Below are 22,548 nucleotides of genomic sequence, written 5' to 3'. Positions count from 1 at the left end.
ATTGCAAGAAAATGAAACGCCAGTATGTCTATGCCATGCAAATACGATCAAAACACCCTGTTCACGATCTTCTCCACGCCCATCACAACTGCAGCTCTAACCACCCTCTCGTCCTCCATAGTGACAAAAAATGCGTCCCAGAACGCAGCGATATTGACATCCTCCACAAGATACTTCAACATCTTATTTCGTCCTAACACGTCCCTCGCTTTCCTCCTCAACTCCTTCCTCTCCTCATCCGTATATGTCTTCTTCTCTACATCTTTCGCCAAAATGAGTTCCTTGACTTTCTCGAGGAGATGAATAATGCGTTCTTCAGTGATGGTGGATACGATAGCCTCGAGATGGAAATTGATACGCTTGACGATGTACGCGTCGAGCGGAAGCCATGCACTGCATTTCGCAATGATGCTGGCCCGAATTCCTCCTCGGAAGTCACCAATACGTTTCAGAACATCGAGGGCGAGATCTCGGATGGGCTCAATTTCCCATTTCTTGAGCGGCGTGAAGGCCGGGGGTTGTAGCGTCAAACCAGACTTCGGAATCGGTTTGGGCTCCTCCGGGTCATGCTCACTGTCAACGAGGGTCTTCTCCATACTATCCCGTGGACTACTCTGTCGACTACTCCGGAAAATGGACGCAAAACTCCTTCGAGGTGTGGATTCCGGTGTCAATTCGGTAGACGCCCGAGCTTTGTCACTTTCGAAATCTTCCTCGCTCGTGTTTTTCTTGCCTCTGAACATACGGACGCTGTTGAGGCTGATGCTCAACCGCTTCTTGTTGCACAAGCCGAAGAATTCACGCACACAGCGCTCCTCAGAGAGAACATTGTCAATAAGTGCCTGTAACCAAGCCTGTAGTCCGACAACATTTTCTCTGGAAGGCAATGGTCCAACACGTTTGGCCACCTTCTTCTCAAACGCTTTGAGGTTCTTGTAGGAGTATCGCCTTTCAGCCTCCTTAATCTCGGTTCCTTTGAGGAGGACCGTGATCAATAGCGGTCTTTTCTTGTTCTTGTCCGGTAGGTAGCTTACGCGGACAGTGCGAGCAACATGACAATCGGTAAAGACCTCATTGAGTCCGTCCCGAGCCTCTTCTTCTGGTTCCCCACCCCACTCATGCTCCTCTTCCTCCTCCTGCTGGGCAAAATTCGGAGAAGGCTGAAGAGACCACGACGACGCGGGTGTCTCAGAAGGAGAATCCTGCGCAACGGCGGTGATGGTGGTGTCAGAGTCCGTTAATTGCTGTGTCTCACATTTCTCTCCATACCCAAATTCATCATTCAAGGCCAAGAACTCGACGCACATTAGACTTTCAGGTTCTTCCTCACCATCCTGTGTCTCCAAAGCAGGAGGTATGGTGTTGAGAAAATCGCCGGCATAATCGTCATTTGTGAGCTTATCATCAGCTGCAATGATACACTCACAAATCCAGTCCCAATTAGCTATGACATTCAACCCATCCCCGAGTAGCCTTTCCACGCCATTGTTCATGATGGCCCTCAAAACACCGTGGACTTGATCCTCGGAGCGAGTAAGAGAGCTGACGATCCGACCTGCCATTTGCCTCATAGCAAGCACGTGTCCTTCAGTGGGTAGAGTGGTGGCCGCTGGGTTGTGGCACTGCTCCACGATAAGCTTCGCAATTTCAGTCATGTCTCGCACCATATTCGCGAGGAGTCTGGAAGGACTGATGGATAATGCACGGGTATATGCAGCCGTTGGAACGTGTCTGAGCATTACACTTATTTCGAAAAGAAGGGTGGTGATGTCGATTGGAAAGAACGCAGCTGTGAACATTGGTTCCACGTAGGTGATCGTGAGAGCGTTGATGACCTCGTCAACGACTGCTGCAAGTCCGGAGGGAAGCATGACATCTGGCTCATGTACGCTCTGCTGCACATGTGTACAGCTTGAGAGCAAACGCTCTTCCTTCAATTGTGCGATCTCTTCCCGTAGTTTTTGTACGTCTCGTATCGCCACGGCTTCAATCTTGTCCCACAATTCCATTTCACCATACCATGCAACCTCCACGAGCCCAGAAACTACCGTTCGATATAGGATCTTGAAGATGAACTTCAGACAAGCCCGGTTATTGATTCGTCGGATTGGTACCTCGCATAGGGCAACATAAACGATATGATAGACCCGGTGAGCACACTGCGCATATGTGAATCCGAGAAGCACGTAACGACGAAGCTGGATAGAATGAAAACAGTGAAGAACGTAATGGCATATGGTAAGCTCAATTCCAACGATCATCATAGCCACGATCATTTCCAGGACAGCAAGGAAGCGCATTTTGAGGGGCTGCTGGTGGTAGGTCGCGAATGAATGCTGCACCTGTGGCCGTTGGGGCGATGCCCCGATTACAAGGAAGGAAAAGAGTAATGTAGAGAAAGATGCCAAGCTGGCGTTGTATGCTGTCCCTTGGGTTTGTCAGGGTTAGGTGGAAGGCCCTCCGGGTAGTACGGCGTCCGCTTACTACGCCCGGATCGGGGTGTAACGTGGATTGGCTTGGCACCGCGGGGTCCTAGCGTGCATCTGGTTGTATCCGTGACGCTCGAGCCTCAGCGTCTGATATGGGATCCATTTGAACAGTATTCACAGAGATTTGAGGCTCAATGCGTATATTGATGTGGTGTTACTGATTTACCCGGGTGCCGGATGTTCGAGTTCCGGCCGCGGGCCTGGGTGACATAGCCGTCATCCCGGACCGCTCGTTTAATGATCGAAACTTCAATCCTTTCGTGCCTGGTACTTGGATTCCTCCTCTATATGTACTCACATTTGCACCACTGCTGATGCTACATGCCATGACGGATCACAGATCTGAGGCTTTCCACCCTGTCAACAGAAGGTATGGATCGTGAGAAAGAGCACGAAACTTACTAGTGATCAAGGGTATATGGGTATAACTATCTGAACTCTCCTTCATAATCATCTTCTAATCCGTCCCAACATCATCATACCCCGGATTCAAATACCACGTCAAATCGTGTCCCTCCTCCACCTCCCTCCTCACAAACCCATTCCCCAAAACCCCAAACCGATTTCCCCTCTTCACAACCTTCCCATCCCTTACAACATCCCCAGCATACCCCATCTCCCAGTCCTCCCACCTCACATTCGCCAAACACTCGAAATAATGGATACGACTCCCCGGCCATAGAGCGCTGATGGGTCCATTCTTTCGACCATTTTTGAACCAGGAGCGGCAGTGGGTTGCCCAGGCCGTGCGTTTGAGGAAGAGTTGGGCGTGGGCGTTAAAATCGTCTGTTGCGTCTTGTTGTGGAGAGAGCGAACGGATATTTTCCGTCTGGAGCCGTTTGATGAGCTTCAACAAATAATGACTAACATGCTCGATACACGGCAACAAACTCCCATGCGCAACCGGACTCGCCGGTCCCATGAAGAAGAAGTAGTTGGGAAAGTTGGGCACGGCGAGGGAGAGGTATCCCTCCGCTCCCGTATCTTCCCCTTGGGCGTTCTTGAGGCCCCAGATGGAGCGGAGGTCGGTGTTGTGCTGTCCGATGATCGGGAAGCGCGGGGAGAAAGAGACATCGAACCCCGTTGCGCAGATGATCGTGTCAAAAACATGCTCCTCCTCCCCACCCTCCGGAGTCCGCGTCACGATTCCTCGCTCAGTGACGCGCACAATTGGGTTGTTGATGACAATCGTGTTCTCCTGCACAATGGCCTCCAAAAACCCGTTCCCCGGCGTCGGGCGGCGACAGCCGACAGCGAACGTCGGAATCAACAACTCCGTCAACCTCGGATCACCCTTCAACTTCGTCTTCATCTCTTTCTCGCTGAATTCACGTGCTTCACGCTGTTCAGGACTATCCTTGATTGCGAACTTGAACCGCTGACATAACTCCCCTTCGATCTCTTTGCGGTACTTGAGGTACTCCTCCGGGTTCTCGCGAAACTTGGCTTTCTGTTCAACAGAATACTGGAAATTCGCCCCATCGGGACCAGCATGTTGAGGCGCGTACCCAGCCGTGATCCAACACGGCGTACGGAAAAAGTGTGAGAGTGTTTCGACACGAGGCTGAATACTCGGCACCAATTGCACAGCCGACGACCCGTTCCCGATAACCGCGACATTCTTCCCATCCAGAAACTCCGCTTCCCTCTTGGTATCCCACGTCGCAGTGTGCGTCATATTCCCTTTAAACGACTTCAATCCCTCGATCGCCGGCCATTTCCAGTTGTTGAGGACACCGCTCCCGTTGATGAACACATCACACCAATCACTCACCCTCTCCCCCGTCGTCGTGTCCTCTACCTCAATCTCCCACCTTCTCTCTTCTTCATTCCACTCCGCCCCAGCAACCTTATGGTTCAACTGCACGTATCTCAGCAAATCATGCTCCACCGCAACCCTCTTGAAATATTCATAAATCTCCACCGCACCCGGGTAATACGACGTCCAATCCGGATTTGGAGCCCAAGAAAACTGGTACGCATGGGAGGGGATATCACACGCACACCCAGGATACCTGTTCTCCAACCAAGTGCCACCGATGTCGTGGTTCTTTTCGTAGACGATGTGGGTGATGAGGTTTTCCGTGTCGTATTTGCGGAGTTGATAGATCATGTTCAAACCACTTGCTCCGGCGCCGAGGGTGATGATACGCAGGGGGCGGGGGGAGAACATCGGTTGTTCGTTGATGATGTATTCTGGAAAGGATCCATGGTTATTGCCGTCAGTGACCTCGCGATCGATGAATTCGAAGTCAGAGTCGAGGGTGGAGGAGGGATCAGCGTACGGTCCGGGAGGCATCTTGCTTGAGAATGTTGCAGTTAAGATCGAGGAGTGTGACTAGGAAGAACCGCATGGCCCTCTCAAGAAGATATAAGGGTAGATCATGGTGGGGTACTTTGCGGGGCCGTTGTACTGCGGGGTGCGTAGGCGGAGTCCCCGCGGCGCCCGGCACGATGCTACAACATGCCGACCTCCAGGTTGAGTTCACGGGGCAGTGAGTGCCGTGTTCCAAGCAACGACGTCGTTTTGGAAGCCAGCTGCCACTCGTTCAGGAAAATGCAGCAAAACGAAAAGATACAGCACCCGAGTATTCCCAGCTGGTCTCCCACGCTAGTACTGACTGGGCCCTATGATGCTTAACTTAGGAGATCGGACGGGATCCTGTGCTTTCATCATGGTATGGCCGTATCTGACAGTTACGAAAATCTGACGTCCTCGTACTCAACTCATTGTTTCTTCGACTTTATCTCAACCACTATCTTGATGAAATGCCACCCATGCCCCGTAAAACCAATACCCCAGCAGTTTATGACTCGGAATGCGTAACCCCCCACGTAACCCACGCCCAAAACCCAGTCCACGCCTTCCCAACCTTCCACATCATCTCCCCAACCCCACCCTTCCCCTCTCCACCCTTAAACTCAAAATGCCGCATCTGCGGCACAACACTCCTAACCCAATACTTCCACTGCGGATCCGGATAAAGCGTCGTATTCCTCCCCTTCTCATCCTGATACCAACTCGAACACCCCCCTCCCAACCAAACACTCCTCTTCAATTTCCGCTGGAGCCATTGAATATCGTTGATCTCGGCTTCGGGGGTGACTTGGACGCTTGTGCAGTAGTTTGACAGGATTGGGTGGATGAGTTTGAGAGAGAGGGAGATTTGGCATTCGGAGGTGAAGATGACGGAGTGGTGGCCTGTTGCGGTGTTTGGGCCGAGGATGAGGAAGAAGTTTGGGAAGGAGGAGAGTAGGGTGCCTTGGTATGAGCCGACACCGCCGATTTGGTTCCACTGCGAGTTCTTCATTAGCTACTGCGTTTGGGAGTTAGAAGCCAGAAGGACCTACGTGGTCTTGGATTTCGATGCCGCCTTTTCCGTATATTTTCATTCCGTGGAGCTTTTCTTGGACTCTGAAACCGTTTGCGACGATGAGAACGTCACACGGGACTTCACTTCCGTCTTCGAGCACCATGCTCTTCTCAGTCGCCTTGACGAGTCTCTTGTTCGTCAATTCAACGTTTTCGCGATGAAGTGAGTCGAGGTAGCCACTATCCAAAACACGGCGCTTACACCCGATAAGGTAGTTCGGAAGGACAATATCGTGGTACTTCTCAGGTGTGTGATCACGCATATGCTTCAATGTGTCCTGCCACCTCATCATCAGCCACCGATCCTTCGATATATCCAATCGACTTACCTGCGTAACCCTGTTCCTCAACTTCTCCCCCCACCAATTCCCAAGCATAAACATACTAAACTGCAAATCCAACAACACAAACAAGAAGAACCTATACCCCCTCAACGCCCATGGAACATTCATCATGATCCACTTAAATACGTCACCATGTGGGAACTTGGGTTGTGGCATGTACCATTGTGCGGAACGGACGACTTGGGTGAGGGAGTTGACTTGTGGGGCGATGACGGGGACGAATTGGGAGGCGGAGCAGCCGTTGCCGACGACGACGATGTTTTTGTTGGTGAGGGAGATGTAGTGGTTCCAGCGGGCGGAATGGAACACGTCGCCTTGGAAGGTTTCGAGGCCGGGGAGTTTGTAGTCGTTTGGTTCTGTCAGTCCACCGACAGCAGAGACGAAACACCTCGCCGTAACTTCCGTCTCACTCCCGTCATTGTGTTTCGTATGAATCGTCCAAATCGACTGATCCTCATCCCAGACTGCCTTGCTGACAGCAGTCGAGTAAGTCGTGATCGAAGGTACGTTGTACTTATTGGCGACACCGGAGAAGTACTCGTGAATCTCAGGCTGCAAAGCGAATGCTTTTGACCAATCACCCTTAGGCTCGAACGAATACGAATAGAAATGCGAAGGAATGTCGCAACCGCAGCCGGGGTCTGTTTGCGAAGATCAGTACTCTTGCTTAGAACAAGAGGGGGAAAGCGCCACAAACATGTATTGTGAAACCACGTTCCGCCGGGTCCTGTAGCTTTCTCAATGAGTCGAAGACGGATGCTGGGGTATTGCTTCAACAGGCGAACGGCCATTCCTGTAAGTCCATCATTAGACATCATGATTCGCGAAGATCAAGCAAAGTATAAGCTTACCAAGCCCAGAAGCGCCTGATCCGGCAATGACAACATCGTATTGAGGCTCCATTCTGCTCTAGTTCGTAACAGCTGGTGAGCGAGTGGCAAGCAGATATGTATATATATTGGCGTTTTGCGGGCACCAAGAAGCGGGGTCCGGAAATGAAAGTCGCTGATCTGACTTGATCCCTTGCCTTAAACGGTCTTGACTGGCTCAATGAAGCACAACTCCGACGGTATAAGAGCGGGGTTCGATCTGTTGTCTCGTAGCTGATTGATCTACCCTACCCAACTTTCTCAGCGCCAACGTGCGAGCAGATGGTCACTGCAAGGTCCCGCGTCCGTATGAACCTTATTTTACCCATAACACAAAAGTATATTGCAATAGCCCAAGAACACGCCTCCCATCAAAGCCATACAAGCAACTGTGATCAAAACCCCGTAAACGGATCTCCAGAACTCACGAAAGCAGCCATCCTCAACGTCCCCACTTCTCTGCCATTAACTTCTTCCTCCGTCCTGGGAAGACTTCCGTTCCTTCCTCCACTAGGACTCGCGGCCACGAATCTGGGTACGTTCGGCGGCGGCGCACTGTTCAACTTGTTCATTCCTCTGTAAGACGACACAGACGGCCTACCCTGAGGCGGCGTAGGCGACGTCTTTGGCGTACCGAGTCGTACAGGAGAACAGCTCGACACTGCAACACTCTGTCGAAGATTAACCGGAAGGGACGGACGTCGGGCGTCTGGTGAAGGCGTCCCATACGCGTGCGGTTGCGGCCTCAACGGATCCGTCCCACTTCGCTGAACGGGTTCGATAGATGCCTGACTACCCTGCCTCGACCTCTCATCCGTCCTCGCAGGACTAGGACTACTTGCTTCCTGCGGCTCATACATCAGCCTCGGCGACGGCGTATTTCTCTCGTACGTAATAAGCTCCGACGGATCATGGTGAACCAGGAAATGCAATGCAGACATCCACGCCGAATGCTGTTCATGCGACAACGCCGTAAACGTAACCGACCGCTCTGGCGTCGTAATCATAATCGATCGAGCCATTTGCATGATCTCGCGTGGTCTTGAATGGTAATCCTTTACTTCGGTAACATTCAGGATCGTCACTATTATACCACATTAGCGCACAGTCTTTCAAAAGGAAAGGATCGATATGACATACATTTCTTACCACCCCCTTCCCTCATAACCCTCTCCCTCCCCGCCCAACAAATCGTCATATCACTCACGCTCAACCAAACCCACCTCTTATGCCGCGTCCCCGTCCCACCGAAATCGTCATCATCGTCCATTCCCCTCGTCGGGGAGAATAATCCGTTCTTCCTCCTGACGTACTTGTACATCATCTCACCGATCATACATGACGCAACGGCATCAATCACGGGAGCAGGCTCCACGGTCGGCATGGGCATGGGCGAGGGAAGAGGCGGTGTCAACGGGGTCACAATATTGATAGCCGGTGAATTGGTGCGTGAGAGCTCGAGCGCTGATTTGACTTTATGCGGACTCTTCAACGGAGGAGGACGGTCCGGCTTTGGCTTCGGCTTCCCCATAGCACTCGCACGCCCCGGCGTCTCTAACCCAAGATCACTAAGATCCATATCAGGATCCAACAATGCCTCCGACAAAATTAACCTCGAACGTCGATCCTGGGGCCACGCCTCTTTCTCCACCTCCGCATGCAACATTCTCAACCGCTCCTTCTTGACAGATTGTTGCTGCTGATCAAGCTTCGCGCTATAGTTATTCTCCGCCAGTTTTGCTTCGAGGAGTGGATCATGATCAGACGTAGCGACGCCCAACCCATTAACATCCGTGATCCCCAGAACCTGTGACGCCTTCGTGGGGATACTCGACGAACTCGTACCCCGCCTCGCACGCATCCTCAAACTCGATTTCCGCGCCGGGATAGGGAATGGTGGAGGGGGTGTCTGCTCGCCTCTGAGTAACCCCACCGTACTGTCTCCTTCTTCGTGACTGGCTGTGGAGCTGGAGGGCGGGTATGGGATTTTGTCACCCCTCGGCACTTTCTCCGGACTATCCGTAATCGCACCCTCAGTCCACCCACCACCAGCTACCTCCTCCCTCTCCTTCCCCTTCCCTTCCCTTCGCCCCTCTTCACCACCCGACCCCTCAGGCTCGAACCACCCCCCCTCCCCACCCCCCGGACTCCTCATCACCTCCAAACTATCCGCAAAACTCCTCGTCGGACTAACCCCACAATCGAACGTGGGAGACTGGACTTCGACCGCGACCGGGCTGCGTATTTCGAGGGCGAGGGGATCGGGACGGTGTCGGTGTCGGCGGAGGGGGGTTATTGATTTTGTGGGCATTGGGGAGGCCGGGGACGTTGATGAGGTTAGGAGTACCACGCGGCCTTCCTCCATTTCTCGGTCTGATTCTGGCTCGGTTTCAATTTCCGGGGTAGGGGAGACTTTATCCGGGGACTGAGGAAGTGTGGGAGAGGAAGCCTTCGTCGATGCCGGCGCCTCCATATCTGCCTCCCGCATGATCGCACGGATTTTCTCGATGTTCAGTGGACGGATGGTGGCTGTCGAGGCGCGTTCGGCGAGTGGGCGGATCGTCGTGGTGGAGGCTCTGTAGTCAATGGACGTGATTGAATCCGGATCCTCAAATTTGGGCGGAGGGAGGGGTGGTGGGGTGTGGGAGGTGGAGACGATGCCGCTGGTTGCCGTAACGTACTCCGCCTCGGCGTCCGTACTCGTCTCCATATCCGCAGTCTCGGCATCCTCAACTTTCACCACGACCTCACGTTCAGGAATAGTCTCGACTTGTACCCCAACATCGACCCCCATCTCCACATACTGCTCAACCCTAATCTCAATCCCTGGACTCCTCCATCCCTCCGTCTGCACCTCCCTATCAACACACACCTTGACATTCTCCAACTCATCCGCCAACGTAGCACTCGGGAACCTCATGCTCATTGTTGGGGTTAGTGGTGAGTTGGGGATGGAGTCGGGGTAGGAGGTTGATGCTGCGTCTTCGTACATTGAGGCTGTCTCCTCTTGCCCACTTGCAGGATTTTGATGGGAGAGTTCTTGAGCGGCGACAGTGGATTCGAGCTCTCTGATACGCTCCAACAGCGCAGCCCGCGCACCTTTCTCCCCGAGTGCTCTATCCTCCAACGTCTGCACCTTCTCTCTCAGTACATCAACTTCTTTGACCTCCCTCTCCAACCCCCCAACCCTCCTCCTCAACTCCCTACAAACCCCCCTTGAATTCTCAAGCGCCGTACTCGTCACCCCAAGCATCCCCGTAAGCTTCTCATGCACACCCTCTAAATTCCCATACGCCCCAACGAGCTGCCGATGTTGATTCGACAATGTCGTATGGGCGTGAGACAGTGTATGCTGTGAAGCGTGGAGTGACTGGAGTTCTGAATAGAGGTGTTCGCGTTCGGAGCGGAGGCGGTGGATTTCGTGGAGGAGGGAGGTTTGGAGGCCGTCTTGGAGGGAGATACTGGTTCTTACACCTCCGCCGCTTCCGGTGGTGGAGATGATGCTGGCACGTTTACCGGCGGCGTTACTGTCGGAGGAAGGCTCGTGTGAGCTGGAGGTGCTCGCAATGCTGGAACGCCGGTTTGTGGAGTCGTCGATGCGGGAGGTGATAGCCCCAGTAGCACCAAAGACCGACCCGAACGCACTGTTCGCCCGTGACCTCGGCCTTGGCCGCACGTTCAGCGCGGGGGTCGTGACGACCTGGGGCTGGGGCGGAACAGGATTTTGGTGGTCCACGGACCAGATGCCGGAGAGGCGAGATGCACGACCGTTGGAGGTGAGGAGGACGACTTGGTTTTTGTCATCGTCATTGTTTTCGTCGGATGAAGGGTCAGAGGCGGGGTCGGGGGTTGTGAAGGGTCTGTGCCCGTTCATCGCGTACGCGTCCTTGTCAGTTCCAAAGTCGGCGTCTCAGCTGCTCAATTGTCGGTACTGCACGTAGTGAATGCTATTGTATGTGTACTGAGTGTAAAGAGAAGGGTTCCAGGTCAACGACACGCACTCCGCTCAATCAACACTCGCAAGGGTATACCCATCCTTTTATCGAAGACTCCAATGGAAGGTCAACGGTATGGCATGGGCCCATCCTTACAGTGCGTAGATATACGGTATGCCGAACCCGCACTTGCATGTGGAAATGTACCAAGGGCCGAGGGGGAAGTCTGAACCGCCGTTCCGTGGATATCGTTGTCTTCAGATTGTGGATAGAATGAAGGAGAACAGCTGTTCAATGTTCAATCGTTGTTGAAAAGGCGACCATGAGAAATCTTGTCAGCTGTTTATTAACCGGGGGAGGATTAAGGTGTGGCTTCCGCATCAACAAACCCCAGCCTACTGCACACACCCAAACCCCAACTCCCTCACCCACGAACCCCCCCCCCCCCCTCCAATTGCAATCGCAATCACACTCCCTCTCAATCATAATGTCCGACATCCCACTCCGCCCCTCCCTAGAACAAGGCCTCCTCCCAACTCACTCCACAGAACCCGCCATCTTTCGTCCATCGACAGTCTACACATTCGGTATGTAGCTTCACTTTACTTCTCTTGATCATGTCGTGTCTGGCTAACATTGAAGCCACAGAATCTTTGAATTTGACGGAGAAGATGTGGATGGGGGCTGCGTTTACGCTCGTCATGGTTATTATGATTGGTGGATGTGTTGGGATCATGCTCGCTTCTGATGGGGGTGCGTGATGGGTCTGGATGAGGTGGATATCTTGAGGAGTGATGACATTGTGTTGTGTGCGGAAGATTGAGGTGACATGGTTTCCAATACTGAGATGCTCTCGGGCTGACGCTGCGATGTTACAGATATGCCGCCGCGTATCCCTGTACGATACGGTCTTCCCATTACAAACATCCACGCGGAACAGCTCTGCAGTCATAAGGTCCGCGAGCCTGAGGACGTGCACAACCGAGCTACCAGTATCAATCTGGAATGACTCTGAGGATACCACTGCTTAACGCGTGGCGCATCCACGATGTTTCGTGACTGACGCAATGACCGAACAAACATAACCGTGCGAGTCCGTCACTGTGCAGCTGCAGTAAAAGCAAACCATGGCAACGGAACGTCCTTGGAAATGCTAGTATATATACGGTCTTGTCAGTTGCGTAGCATTCAACTACAGTGCTGTTTTTCAGTGATCAAGATTCCGTGGTGTGTTGCGACGTGATGCTATACGCGCTGTGATTGAACCAGCCGGTAGCTATGTATGGAGACAGGAAGGAAAACACATTGCACTCCATTTGCTACGAATCGCCTGAAAGCGAACGTACTTGCGATTGATCACAAACTCTTGCCGGCTTATGGAGCGCTGCTTACCCAATCCTCCCTCCGCACGGGTAGCATGCTGGCTCCCCCGCCGCCGGCGATGACGGTCGCATCAAACACACCCAATAATAAGACCAATACAATCATCCCTATCAACTGACCCAGCTTACATTACCCTCCCCTCTCCTCCCCAGGCCGCGCGTTCTAGGTCACCAAACCCTACCCTCGCACCTGACACCTCCACCCGCGCGTCCCCTCACAAAACTTCCCTTCTCACCACCAAAATTCAACTCCCGCTCGTCCCGACCAATCTCTCGCCCAACGACCACCCAATAAAAACAAGATGTACGTCGATTGAGAGGAACGATTTGTTGTGTGTTCGTGAACACCATCCCTTAGCTATCCAAGCCGCAAGCTCTCCGTCCTCCTCTCACCCTTCCCCTTCTCCAAACCTCTCAGAGGCAAAGAAGGAAGAAGGGGTGAGAGTTGAGGATGTAGGGAGATGTCATAAGTCTTGCGAACACGCTGCTGCCCCGTTCCGAGTTCTTCGGTTTGGACATTGGGCTGACATGGGAATAGGCCCAACTTGAGGTCCCAGAAGCGTCTCGCTGCCGCCGTCTTGAAGTGCGGTGAGCGTAAGATTTGGCTCGACCCTAACGAGACCACTGAGATTGGTAACGCCAACTCTCGTAAGTTATTCCCTCTTTCCTCTTACGTTGTGTGTGATCTGTTCCGCTTTTGTGGTGGGATCGGTCGCAGCAACGTGTGATTTCTGGTTGAGAGAACAACTGGTTAACTATGGAAACACACAGGTGCCAACATCCGCAAGCTCGTCAAGGATGGTCTCGTCATCCGCAAGCCCGCCGTGATGCACTCCCGCTCCCGCGCTCGCGAGCACGCTGCCTCCAAGCGTGCCGGTCGTCACACCGGTGCCGGTAAGCGCAAGGGTACCGCCGAGGCCCGCATGCGCACCACCGTCATCTGGATGCGCCGCCAGCGTGTCCTCCGCCGTCTCCTCCGCAAGTACCGCGAGTCCGGCAAGATCGACAAGCACCTCTACCACGAGCTCTACGTCTCTGCCAAGGGTAACACCTTCAAGCACAAGCGTGCGCTCCTTGAGCACATTCATAAGGCTAAGGCTGAGGCTCAGCGTGAGAAGGTTTTGGCTGATCAGGCTGAGGCTCGTCGTGCTGCTGGTAAGGCTGCTCGTGCTCGTCGTGCTGAGCGTGTTGAGCAGAAGCGCAACGCTGCCTTCGAGGCTGCTGCTGAGGAGAAGGCCGAGTAAGCGATGTATGTACTAGTACGCTAGGAATTCGGTTTGGCATGCAAAAAGTTATGTAGGGGGCTGGATTGGTGTTTTGGCATCTTTTGGATGGTCGTTGTGTCGTTTGTTTTGTTTAGCAAATGAATCTCTGGTCCGCCTCTGCTTCTGTCCCATGTCATCTTTGTAATGCCTCTGCGATTCGTGCTGCCCTCCGTATACCGTCAATCTCGCCTTCTTATACTCCCTACGTATTAGTGCTCTGTTCTGGGACGATCGTTTGGTACCTGTAGATACGTAATAGTAAAGTAACACTACGTTGCCTATCATACACACACTCTTCACTTAGAAAGAGCATGATCCGTCCGTGCACCCATCCGCAGGTGCAGCAGCACCACTGGCAGCCTTGCTCTTAACAACATCATTGAACACCCTCAAGAACGCCGGAGGCTCCTGCGCACCGCCAAGCTCGTACCTATTGTCAACAATGAAGTGCGGCACACCGCTAACACCCCTCCTCTGCGCCTGGAAAACCTCCTGCTCAACCTCGAGTTGTCCATCCTCAGTCTCAAGGAAATCCTTGATCTTCTCTTTGTCACCACCCATCAACCCCGCTTTTGCGGCAGCGCCAGCAAGGACGTTAGGGTCGGAGATATTGCTGTTCTGCGTGAAGTATTCATCGAAGAACGCGTTCACCACGGCATCCTGATTGCCCTCCTTCTCCGCCAACTTGATCAACCGGTGAGAAGCCTGCGTAGGCCCGACCAACCCCCCGTACTTCATCTCGATCCCCTCCTTCTTCGCAACGTCGATCATGTACGGGATCATCTGCGCCACCCTCCCCGCTCCGAACTTCTTGTTATAGCGTCCCAGTTTGTCTTCGACTGTCGCCATTGGGTCGAGGTAGAATGGCTTCCAGGTGATGGAGAAGTTGATGTCGGGGTTTGTGAGGCGGTAGGAGGCGATTGCGCGTTCGAGGCGGCGTTTGCCGATGTAGCACCAGGGACAGATGGTGTCAGAAATGACGGTGATTGGGATGGTGATTTTGGAAGACATTGTAGGGCGGATCAAATGGTGTAGAGGGAGTATGGAGGGGAAGGATCGGGCGTTATGTATGGCCGGTGTACGGTGGCGGGGGTGTGGCACATGATTTGTAAGCGCTGCCGATGCCGAATAGAATGCCAGCTCGTTAAGGAGAACTGGACGGTTCTGCTGTGTAGAAACTGGGGCAACTCATTGTTTCTTGGGCCGGAGAACTCGTCAATAGCGGAGTACTCGTACTGGCGTTGGCGTGCCTCCCCAACCAACTATTACCGGTATACCGGATCACGGAATTCCTACGCTGAGGGGGGTACGCGTTTGCCCATCATGTAAACTCGCTTGCAATACAATCCTACACTTGACTGCTTTGAGCGTGTGTCGGCGGCATAACTAGGCCCTTGTGGTAAAAGAACGTTGCGGTGAACCGGTCCGACATACAATCCCGCTAGCGGCCAGGGCTGATCCCGACGTCCAACACCGGACGTTTTTTATTGGAAGGATCTTAATCTGATTGTCACGCTTATGACGTGAACATTACCGGACCCATGACCACCCGGGATTCTTATGACAAAAGAGCGTTTGTAGCCGGCCTACCTCGCACCTCCATCCCTCGCGTGAACTTACATCAATTCACATATGTCTGAAGGCAATGTGATCCGTGGCCACAAGGTAGCTTTACAAACAATGATCCATAATACACTGCTGATCCACATTTATAGGCCAACCTCTCCAATAAAAGTACCAGTGACGAATCCAAGGAGAATTCCTTGAAGGTATACTTCACATCTCCAAGCATCGCTCGTTCCCACGGCTGATGATTGCTTCCAGTACCTCCAAGAACACGACCCCGAAGAATACCCTCCTGACGAAGGTTCCGGTCAGCAAAGTCACCCCCGTCAAACCTCAGGCTCGAGTACGGGGAGTGCATCCCAGAATGTGGAGAGTGTCACGCACGGCAAGGATGCCGGAAACGTTATGAGGGGTTTGAAGGCGACTATTTCGAACCCCAATGTCAGCGAGGAGGTAACTGCGAGACGTCAAGGGAACATAAATTCTTTGCTGATTTGATCGTGATTACAGGCCAAAGAGCGTGCTCATGAGAAGCTGGACGTTCTTGAAGGAGCCGAGTGAGTTCTCGCAAGGTATCATTCTGTCTGATTATGGAAGTGGATAATCCTTGGGGCCGGGTCATATCATTTATACCTGCTATCTGTTTTAAGTTGGATGAATCAGAACCGTATCTTCTATTTACTGAGATAACTCCTACCAAGCTTCCACTCCTCGTCAAAGAAGCCCAGCCCCTTGATGATTTCTATGCCCTCACCTACGATGGCAAAATCAGGTTGTCCAGAGCCCGTACGGTATGGTACCAACCTCGCAGCACGACGAAGGCCTGCTTCATCTAATCCTGCAATGCTAAGCATGAGCCTACCCTGATAAGGATGGGCGAATATCACTCCAGTTCCCGGCTCGGAGTACTTCGCATCGCCAACGACGTAACCATTCTCCATAGCCTGTATCGCAGGCGCTTGTCGCTCGAATGCCTCCGCAACGATGCTGTTCTGGTCAGGATTTCCGAGAGCAATGACATTGCCACGACAATCTTCGCCGTCAACCTGGTCCTCATAAGCTATCCTGACGTCCATCCCAAAGTAATTGTAGAATCCTCTTACAATATCTGAGGCAATGTCAAGATATACCTGACCAAGGGCCGGGATGACAACTGTCAGTGTATCTGGTGTATCTATGACATCCGCAATGTGGCCTGCCTGTCTGCCTTGACGTTTGACAAATGCATGCTGTGCAGCTGTACTGTGTTGAACTTTCGAAAGAGGACCACTGCGGACAGGGCTCCGAGATTTCCCCAGACAGTCGATCAAGAACTCCCCCAGCCTCCCCGCAGTCATAACTCCATCCCACCAGTGACTCTCGCCCTTTACCACATCCAAACTAAGAATCACAGTTAGCTACTACAGACTGTTGCGGACACATACTTACCTTGCGTCTACACCATGCATCCTCAGCAGCTCCACCATCCTCCGGGAGTGATACACCGGTACATTATCATCCGCACTGCCATGTCTAGCCAAAACCTTGGTCCCCACGACATTATTGACATACAGACTAGCATCGTATTCTGAAAGCACTTCGTTGATAATGGACATCACTTCGTGGTTCGCTTCCCACATCATATATGGCACGTATGCCTGTATACTATAATACCCAGCAATGGGAGCAGCACAAACGATGTCAATTCCCGGTTTCGGGTGAGTGATTGCATTCCATACACCTTGTCCTGTGAGTCGCAGTTAGCAAGCCGTCGGTCTCATACCGCGATCGCGTCTACAACTCACCTCCATTCGAATGGCCCGTCAATACCCACCTCCCCTCATCAGCCCCAACCCCCTCCCACGCAACCCTATCCATCCAACCCTTCACAGCCCTCGCCGCAGCCTCGGCATCCCCGAAACTCCATCGATGCCAATCATCGCCCCAGGATGTAACCCCCGCAGGCATTACCAACCAGCCCGGCAAATCAGGCAAGTCATCGTATGCCTGAGTCCACATCGGACTGGATGCCTCGACTCCTGCGCCGTGGAGGGAGACAACGACGGGGAGGATGGAACAGTTGGAGGTTTGTTGGACCTGGAGAGAGGGAGGACGGAGAATAGAATAGGAGACGATGTTGGAGGGGTGGAGATATGTGAATTTGTGCGGTGAATGGACAGAGGGGCGCACTGTCAATGGAACACTATGGACAAGGTAAGAAGCCAAACCTGTTGTCCGGTGGTGTACGGTGATATTGATTGGGAGCTCCTGCAACTCGAACGCTCCCACGGCTCGAACACGAAACTTGATTGGTCGTATCTGACCAGGGGCTAAAGAAACGGACACGTCCTCGAACGTAATTCCTATAGGCTCGTGTGCATCCTGTGAATCTGTGTCAGCATGGCCTTTCCGGCTTCAGCTGAGGCAGAGGCTGACCTGAATATGAGCATCAACGACATCAACCCACTCCTCCCCCTCATTCCTCACTCCAACACTCACCCACTCACCCGCCGATCTACCCTCCACAACGTCCGGTGTAACGATACCTCTCTCCTCTACCACTACCCCGCCGGCGACCCTCTGCACGCTTATCACATCCTCGACCTTGGGAGGTATCCTCCCACCAAATATCCGGATCTCATTAATTGCCCGAATCTCCACTCTATGTTCACCCGGGGAAAGTGTGAGGATGAGTGGAGCACGTCGGTATGCATACCAATCACCCCCATCATAAAGCTTGCCATCAATCCATATCTCGCCGACGTTGAGTGCATGAATACGGTAGCGACCTTCCTCTTCGATATGTATAGTCCCCCGTATCCAGAAGGAGAACTGGAGTGCAGCCCAACCGTATGCCGATGTGAGTCCGTCCCAATCGATATCCTCATACACGACCTCCACTTTCGCTTGAGCTCCCTCTCCGCTCTCCTCCGTCACTTCTGCCTCGAAAGTTCTCCACCCGACGGTGCCATTCAGCGAGGAAGGAAAGGTGTCAAAAGAGTCATACGTGAGATTATGGAACCCGCCTGGGTGAAGGATAGACAGTGGGTCGTGGCCCCAGGCTGCTTCGCGAGTACCGATCTGCCACGGTCCGAGTGCGTGCCAGGATTTATCGATTGCAAGCCGCGAAGATGTCCGAAAAGCATGTTGATGGCCTTCAAAGGCAACCACAGCTGTCCACAATAAGGCGAATACAATGCTGCGCAGAATCATAGTCGTGCGAAGTCTACGTTACACCCCACCCCCACATTACGGCCACCCGCGCAATCTCACATAATCGTACACACTTTCAGCATCCCAAGTATTCTTTGTTCAGAGAAAAAGTCTATTATCAATACATATTTTTGTCTCTATTAAGTGAAGAGTGGAGAAGAAAACCAGACAAGGGGTATATATCAAAAGATTGTCTAGTTCTTCGCGGCACCACCGAAGGCGGTATCGATCATGGGGATCAAGGTCTGGGCGATGGTGTAACTGTGGTAGAAATGTTAGCATCCATGTGATTAGAGACGAATGATCTTCGCTAGGCTCGCTAGGCTCGCTTCGCTCGGACGGGGATACATACGAGAACACCAACTTCGGTCCAGCCGTCAACAACTTCGGGACCAATCCCTTAAAGAGCGCACCCGCACCCTCATTCTTAATCAAATTCTTCATAATTTCAACACCACGACCCTTCGCCTCGAAATTCTGGTTCTGAATCCTAGTCTTGATGACATCCAATGGCGCAGAGACGGTAAGCGACGCAGACGCACCGGCAATGGAGGCGATAAAGTTCTGGAACCAGGTGGCATCGTTGTAATCCTTGAGGGCGAACATGTATTCCTTTGCGAATGCGGAACCACCGAAAAGGGCGAAAGATCCGGGGGCGTTACGAGCGGCGGTCCATCCCCAGCCGCGGTACAGGCCGAATCCCTCATCGGCGATGATCTTGAAGAGACCGCGACCGCGGAAAGCCTCAGGGTTGGTTTGGCGCTTGATCTTGAGGACGTCAAGGGGGAGGAGAACGATCTCTCCGATGCCGATCAAGGAACCGGCGGTAGCGTACATGATCGGCTTACCCATTCCACGTCCGAACAGACGGTCGAAATCGTCACCGTGGTGCTTGGCGAGGTAGTCCTTAGCCACGGGCTGTCCACCATACTTGTAGATACGCTGCAAAATCTTGTAACCAGCCGCGTAGCCGAGACCGGGGAAGAGGGACACGAACTTCTGACCAGCAGAAGCTTGAGCCTTTTGCTTAAAGATGACGTCGTTAAATTGAGCGGCGGTCGTGACTCTGGTCTGGTTGGACATGAGACGCTTCGCGATGGTGTCGACAGGGTGGAACATGGCGAGCTCGAGGATACCGGCGGAGGCGGCACCGATGGTACGGGCGGCACCGGACTCCTTGGAGCCGGACTTGGCAGAGGCGTGTGCGACCATGATTAATCAATGCTGTACCGTCCTGTTAGAGATGGTTGATCTGGATGAATGCCGGGCTACTCACAGTGTCCTTGGTATCGTCTGCTGTTCAACTCGCGATCGTACGGGTAAGCCAGGGATTAACTCCAAAAAGATTACACGCTAGATACGAACGTCCGGAGATGCAGGTGTGGCGGGTGAGGGGAGCTGCCCCTGGTGCGCCACGGAGGGCCCCGGTGCGCTCGAACAGCTGTACCGGTACACCAGGACATAAATAACATCGACGACCAACCTTAGGGAGAGTAGGAGCTTCTGATCTGTAATAGCCATGTCCAGAATCCCAATGTCCAAGGGCGAGGTAGCTATACATTCACTCGTAGTTGTCCCTCAAGCAAACCTAACGTCGCACCAGCTCGATGCCATCAAACAAGACTTTGCATCCTCGCTGCAAGACTTGACCTTCAATTCAAAGCCGATTATTACCAACCTTACTATCATCGCTCAAGAAAACCTCGACGCGGCGTCTGCTATCGTCTTGGCGATCGAAACCCACCTTGCGCGCTGTTCGCCCTCTCACAAGTTGCCATGTCTCTACCTCCTCGACTCAATCTGCAAGAATGTCGGCCCCCCATACACGATGCTCTTCGCCCGAAACCTCTACAAAACTTTCATGGACGCCTACACCACAATCGACCAGTCTCAACGCCGAAAACTCGAAGAACTCCTGCAAACATGGAAACAGCCCGTTCCAATGAGCCAATCAACCCAACCCGTCTTCAAATCCGAAGTCACCAGTAAACTCGAAAACGCACTTCTCAAAGCACGAACGGCGTTGATGCAGCTACAGCAAGACCAGGCGCGGAAGGCTGCTGCTACACAAGGGTACGGCACCCCACCCGCCCTCCTCGCTCAACGCGCCCAAGCACTCTCGCAACCTCAACCCCTCCCTCGTCCTGCATCTCTCCCTCCCACCGCCTCCTACATGTACTCGACGCCAACCCCAGCACTCTCAATTGACTCCCTCCTCACAACCCTTACCTCACTCCTCACCGCCGCTCGTACACGATTGATCCTCAACCCCGCCGACACTACGGCGCAAACTCAGATCGGTGCATTGACGCAGTTGGAGGGGATTTTGAGAACGACGCAGTTACCGCCGGCGCAACTGGAGGCTGTACAGAGGCAGTTGGAGGGGATGCGGGCTACCACGCCCTCACCGGTGGTTGCTACACCACCGCCGCCGCCAATGATGCCGGTGGGCGGGGCGCAGGACCCGGCGGCGTTGTTCGCGAGTTTGCAGAAGAGTGGGTTATTTGCTGGACTTGGTGGTGGACTTCCCTCTATCCCGCCCGCTGTACCTGCTCCACCGCCCTCCGCTCCTCCCATCCTCGGCGGCTTACTACTTCCCGGCTTCCCCATGCCAGGCATGCCCCAACCCATCGGCGGCGTACCACTGCCTCCACCCCCACCAACCCCCTCCTCCGCCTGGCGCATGATCGACATCGACCTCACCTCCTCCTCCCTCTCCAAACCGCGCCCCTACCTCATCCCACTTCTCTACGGCGCCCTTCCCCTCCAATGCCGAACATGTGGCCGTAGGTTTGCGGATTCGGAGGTGGGGAGGGCGGAGAGGGATAAACATCTCGATTGGCATTTTGGGGTGAATAAGAGGGGAAGGGAGGGTGTTGGACGGGGGGTTTCGAGGAGTTGGTATTTGGGGGTTGAGGAGTGGATTGCTAATAGGGACGAAGAAGAATCATCACCTTCGTCTAAAAACAATAACACTACTGCTGTTGGTGGAGCGACGGTGGCGGCAGGGAGAGATCCGAAGCTAGAGTGGGTTCCAACTCCCACCAACCCCTTCGAAGCCGCTCAGCCTTGCCCCATCTGTAGAGAGAAATTTGTGTCTGTGTGGCATGAGGATGCGGAGGAGTGGGTTTGGCGGCATGCGGTAAGGGTTAATGGGAAGGTTTATCATGCGACGTGTCAACATGAAGCTGTCGCGTCCGCTGCTGCTTTGGCGAATCTCTTCGGGTCAGGTGGAGCGGGAGTGGGAGCGGGAGTTGGGGGTGCGGCTGGAAGAGGTGGGAGTGTTAGTCGAGACGTGACTCCCGCTGTTGGTGGTGGAACGCCAAGGTTTGGGAATGCGACACTGGTGCCGGTGAAGGAGGAGCCTGCTGCTGAGCATGTGAAGGTCAAGGTTGAGCCGGGTGTTGGGGTTAAGGTGGAGGAAGAGGACGACGACGAGGAGGAGGAAGACGATTATGATCCGAGTTTGAATACGTATACGTATCCGAGTGTTCCGGATGTGAAGGTGAAGACTGAGCCGGGGACTGTCAAGAGTGCAGCGGTTGTTGCAGCAGCGCCGGCTGTAGTGCTTGCGGAATCGGGAGGGGTGCCGGCGCCGACGCAGGATTTACAGAGTTTGTTGGCGGGGATTGATATGGCTGCTCTTCAGAGCATCTTGGGAAAAAGGAAGGCGGAGGATGAGTTGACGAAGCAGTAGGAGCACACATCTTGGGAGGAGGGGTTGGGTTCGCGGGACTATAGCAGCATAGGGGAGGAAAAGGGGAGAGACGTGGTTGGGCATCCTGACGTGGGAGCATCTGGATTTGGGTTCGTTCTTTGATGGGCATGGGTCATAGGCATAGCATCGGGCGCGGTGCGTCGTCATCGTCATACTAGAGATACCATAGATACACATAAGCTGCATAGACTTCATTTTTCATTGAGGCCAAGGTGGTGAGGTGTGTCTGTACAGCGATCTCGGGCGCGATACGGCTTGAATGCTCGACGAAAGGGACCATTGAGGACGAACGCCGGAAGTTCTCACGCTCGGTGGGCGCCTTTACGATGGCTCACCGGATTGCAAGAGAACCCAGGCAGAGATTGTTGTTAACAAAAATAAAACAAAATTGATGTCCTAAAACAATATCATCTTT

At 53.4% G+C, this 22,548-nt stretch overlaps 10 protein-coding genes across 10 annotated transcripts; 3 read left to right on the top strand and 7 right to left on the bottom strand.

Annotated features, from left to right (window-relative positions):
- Positions 1-16: 16 nt before the first annotated feature.
- SAICODRAFT_30314 (uncharacterized protein) lies at positions 17-2,481 on the bottom strand. Its single transcript, XM_019167649.1, has one exon. It carries the CDS (start codon positions 2,298-2,300, stop codon positions 48-50), a length of 2,253 nt encoding a protein of 750 aa, XP_019024407.1. The 5' UTR covers positions 2,301-2,481; the 3' UTR covers positions 17-47.
- Positions 2,482-2,895: 414 nt separating this feature from the next.
- SAICODRAFT_92434 (FAD/NAD(P)-binding domain-containing protein) lies at positions 2,896-4,877 on the bottom strand. Its single transcript, XM_019171807.1, has one exon. The coding sequence runs from the start codon at positions 4,786-4,788 to the stop codon at positions 2,947-2,949; it is 1,842 nt and encodes a 613-aa protein (XP_019024406.1). The 5' UTR covers positions 4,789-4,877; the 3' UTR covers positions 2,896-2,946.
- Positions 4,878-5,203: 326 nt separating this feature from the next.
- Positions 5,204-7,307, bottom strand: SAICODRAFT_80206 (FAD/NAD(P)-binding domain-containing protein). Its single transcript, XM_019171193.1, has 5 exons — positions 7,058-7,307; positions 6,904-6,999; positions 6,192-6,847; positions 5,841-6,140; positions 5,204-5,785 (listed from the first exon to the last, which is right to left on the bottom strand). Exons 1-5 carry the CDS (start codon positions 7,107-7,109, stop codon positions 5,297-5,299), a joined length of 1,593 nt encoding a protein of 530 aa, XP_019024405.1. The 5' UTR covers positions 7,110-7,307; the 3' UTR covers positions 5,204-5,296.
- A 163-nt stretch (positions 7,308-7,470) lies between these two features.
- On the bottom strand, positions 7,471-10,949 carry SAICODRAFT_25367 (uncharacterized protein; the record flags this gene model as incomplete). The annotated part of the gene is made up of 2 exons (XM_019166847.1): positions 7,471-8,159; positions 8,216-10,949. The coding sequence occupies 2 exons, from the start codon at positions 10,947-10,949 to the stop codon at positions 7,471-7,473; spliced, it is 3,423 nt and encodes a 1,140-aa protein (XP_019024404.1).
- A 548-nt stretch (positions 10,950-11,497) lies between these two features.
- On the top strand, positions 11,498-13,636 carry SAICODRAFT_7436 (uncharacterized protein; the record flags this gene model as incomplete). Its single annotated transcript, XM_019170929.1, has 4 exons — positions 11,498-11,597; positions 11,659-11,767; positions 12,931-13,040; positions 13,164-13,636. The coding sequence occupies 4 exons, from the start codon at positions 11,498-11,500 to the stop codon at positions 13,634-13,636; spliced, it is 792 nt and encodes a 263-aa protein (XP_019024403.1).
- A 275-nt stretch (positions 13,637-13,911) lies between these two features.
- On the bottom strand, positions 13,912-14,770 carry SAICODRAFT_30310 (thioredoxin-like protein). Its single transcript, XM_019167648.1, has one exon. It carries the CDS (start codon positions 14,666-14,668, stop codon positions 13,958-13,960), a length of 711 nt encoding a protein of 236 aa, XP_019024402.1. The 5' UTR covers positions 14,669-14,770; the 3' UTR covers positions 13,912-13,957.
- Positions 14,771-15,289: 519 nt separating this feature from the next.
- On the top strand, positions 15,290-15,784 carry SAICODRAFT_7434 (uncharacterized protein; the record flags this gene model as incomplete). Its single annotated transcript, XM_019170928.1, has 4 exons — positions 15,290-15,322; positions 15,373-15,426; positions 15,482-15,676; positions 15,734-15,784. 4 exons carry the CDS (start codon positions 15,290-15,292, stop codon positions 15,782-15,784), a joined length of 333 nt encoding a protein of 110 aa, XP_019024401.1.
- Positions 15,785-15,897: 113 nt separating this feature from the next.
- SAICODRAFT_7433 (alpha/beta-hydrolase) lies at positions 15,898-18,415 on the bottom strand (the record flags this gene model as incomplete). Its single annotated transcript, XM_019170927.1, has 4 exons — positions 15,898-16,603; positions 16,652-16,949; positions 17,008-17,584; positions 17,639-18,415. 4 exons carry the CDS (start codon positions 18,413-18,415, stop codon positions 15,898-15,900), a joined length of 2,358 nt encoding a protein of 785 aa, XP_019024400.1.
- A 143-nt stretch (positions 18,416-18,558) lies between these two features.
- Positions 18,559-19,735, bottom strand: SAICODRAFT_80198 (mitochondrial carrier). The gene is made up of 3 exons (XM_019171192.1): positions 19,692-19,735; positions 18,768-19,639; positions 18,559-18,676 (listed from the first exon to the last, which is right to left on the bottom strand). The coding sequence occupies exons 2-3, from the start codon at positions 19,625-19,627 to the stop codon at positions 18,610-18,612; spliced, it is 927 nt and encodes a 308-aa protein (XP_019024399.1). The 5' UTR covers positions 19,628-19,639; positions 19,692-19,735; the 3' UTR covers positions 18,559-18,609.
- A 176-nt stretch (positions 19,736-19,911) lies between these two features.
- On the top strand, positions 19,912-22,431 carry SAICODRAFT_80195 (uncharacterized protein). Its single transcript, XM_019171191.1, has 2 exons — positions 19,912-19,964; positions 20,019-22,431. Exons 1-2 carry the CDS (start codon positions 19,935-19,937, stop codon positions 22,110-22,112), a joined length of 2,124 nt encoding a protein of 707 aa, XP_019024398.1. The 5' UTR covers positions 19,912-19,934; the 3' UTR covers positions 22,113-22,431.
- Positions 22,432-22,548: the final 117 nt, after the last annotated feature.

The sequence above is a fragment of the Saitoella complicata genome (assembly GCF_001661265.1).
Source record: "Saitoella complicata NRRL Y-17804 unplaced genomic scaffold SAICOscaffold_11, whole genome shotgun sequence".
Classification (NCBI taxonomy): Eukaryota; Fungi; Ascomycota; class Saitoellomycetes; order Saitoellales; family Saitoellaceae; genus Saitoella; species Saitoella complicata.
Note: the sequence above shows the minus strand (reverse complement) of the source record. Positions and strands in the feature narration are given on the sequence as shown.

Bases quoted from the DNA above. Each gene is read 5' to 3' on its own strand.
- SAICODRAFT_30314 (XM_019167649.1), bottom strand. From the start codon at position 2,300: ATGCGCTTCCTTGCTGTCCTGGAAATGATCGTGGCTATGATGATCGTT.
- SAICODRAFT_30310 (XM_019167648.1), bottom strand. From the start codon at position 14,668: ATGTCTTCCAAAATCACCATCCCAATCACCGTCATTTCTGACACCATC.
- SAICODRAFT_80195 (XM_019171191.1), top strand. From the start codon at position 19,935: ATGTCCAGAATCCCAATGTCCAAGGGCGAG. The intron at 19,965-20,018 runs GTAGCTATACAT...ACGTCGCACCAG, and splicing joins TCCCAATGTCCAAGGGCGAG to CTCGATGCCATCAAACAAGA.
- SAICODRAFT_80198 (XM_019171192.1), bottom strand. From the start codon at position 19,627: ATGGTCGCACACGCCTCTGCCAAGTCCGGCTCCAAGGAGTCCGGTGCC. The intron at 18,677-18,767 runs GTATGTATCCCC...TTTCTACCACAG, and splicing joins GGACCGAAGTTGGTGTTCTC to TTACACCATCGCCCAGACCT.
- SAICODRAFT_80206 (XM_019171193.1), bottom strand. From the start codon at position 7,109: ATGGAGCCTCAATACGATGTTGTCATTGCCGGATCAGGCGCTTCTGGG. The intron at 6,848-6,903 runs GTTTGTGGCGCT...CTTCGCAAACAG, and splicing joins AACGTGGTTTCACAATACAT to ACCCCGGCTGCGGTTGCGAC. The intron at 6,141-6,191 runs GTAAGTCGATTG...ATGAGGTGGCAG, and splicing joins TGAGGAACAGGGTTACGCAG to GACACATTGAAGCATATGCG.
- SAICODRAFT_92434 (XM_019171807.1), bottom strand. From the start codon at position 4,788: ATGCCTCCCGGACCGTACGCTGATCCCTCCTCCACCCTCGACTCTGAC.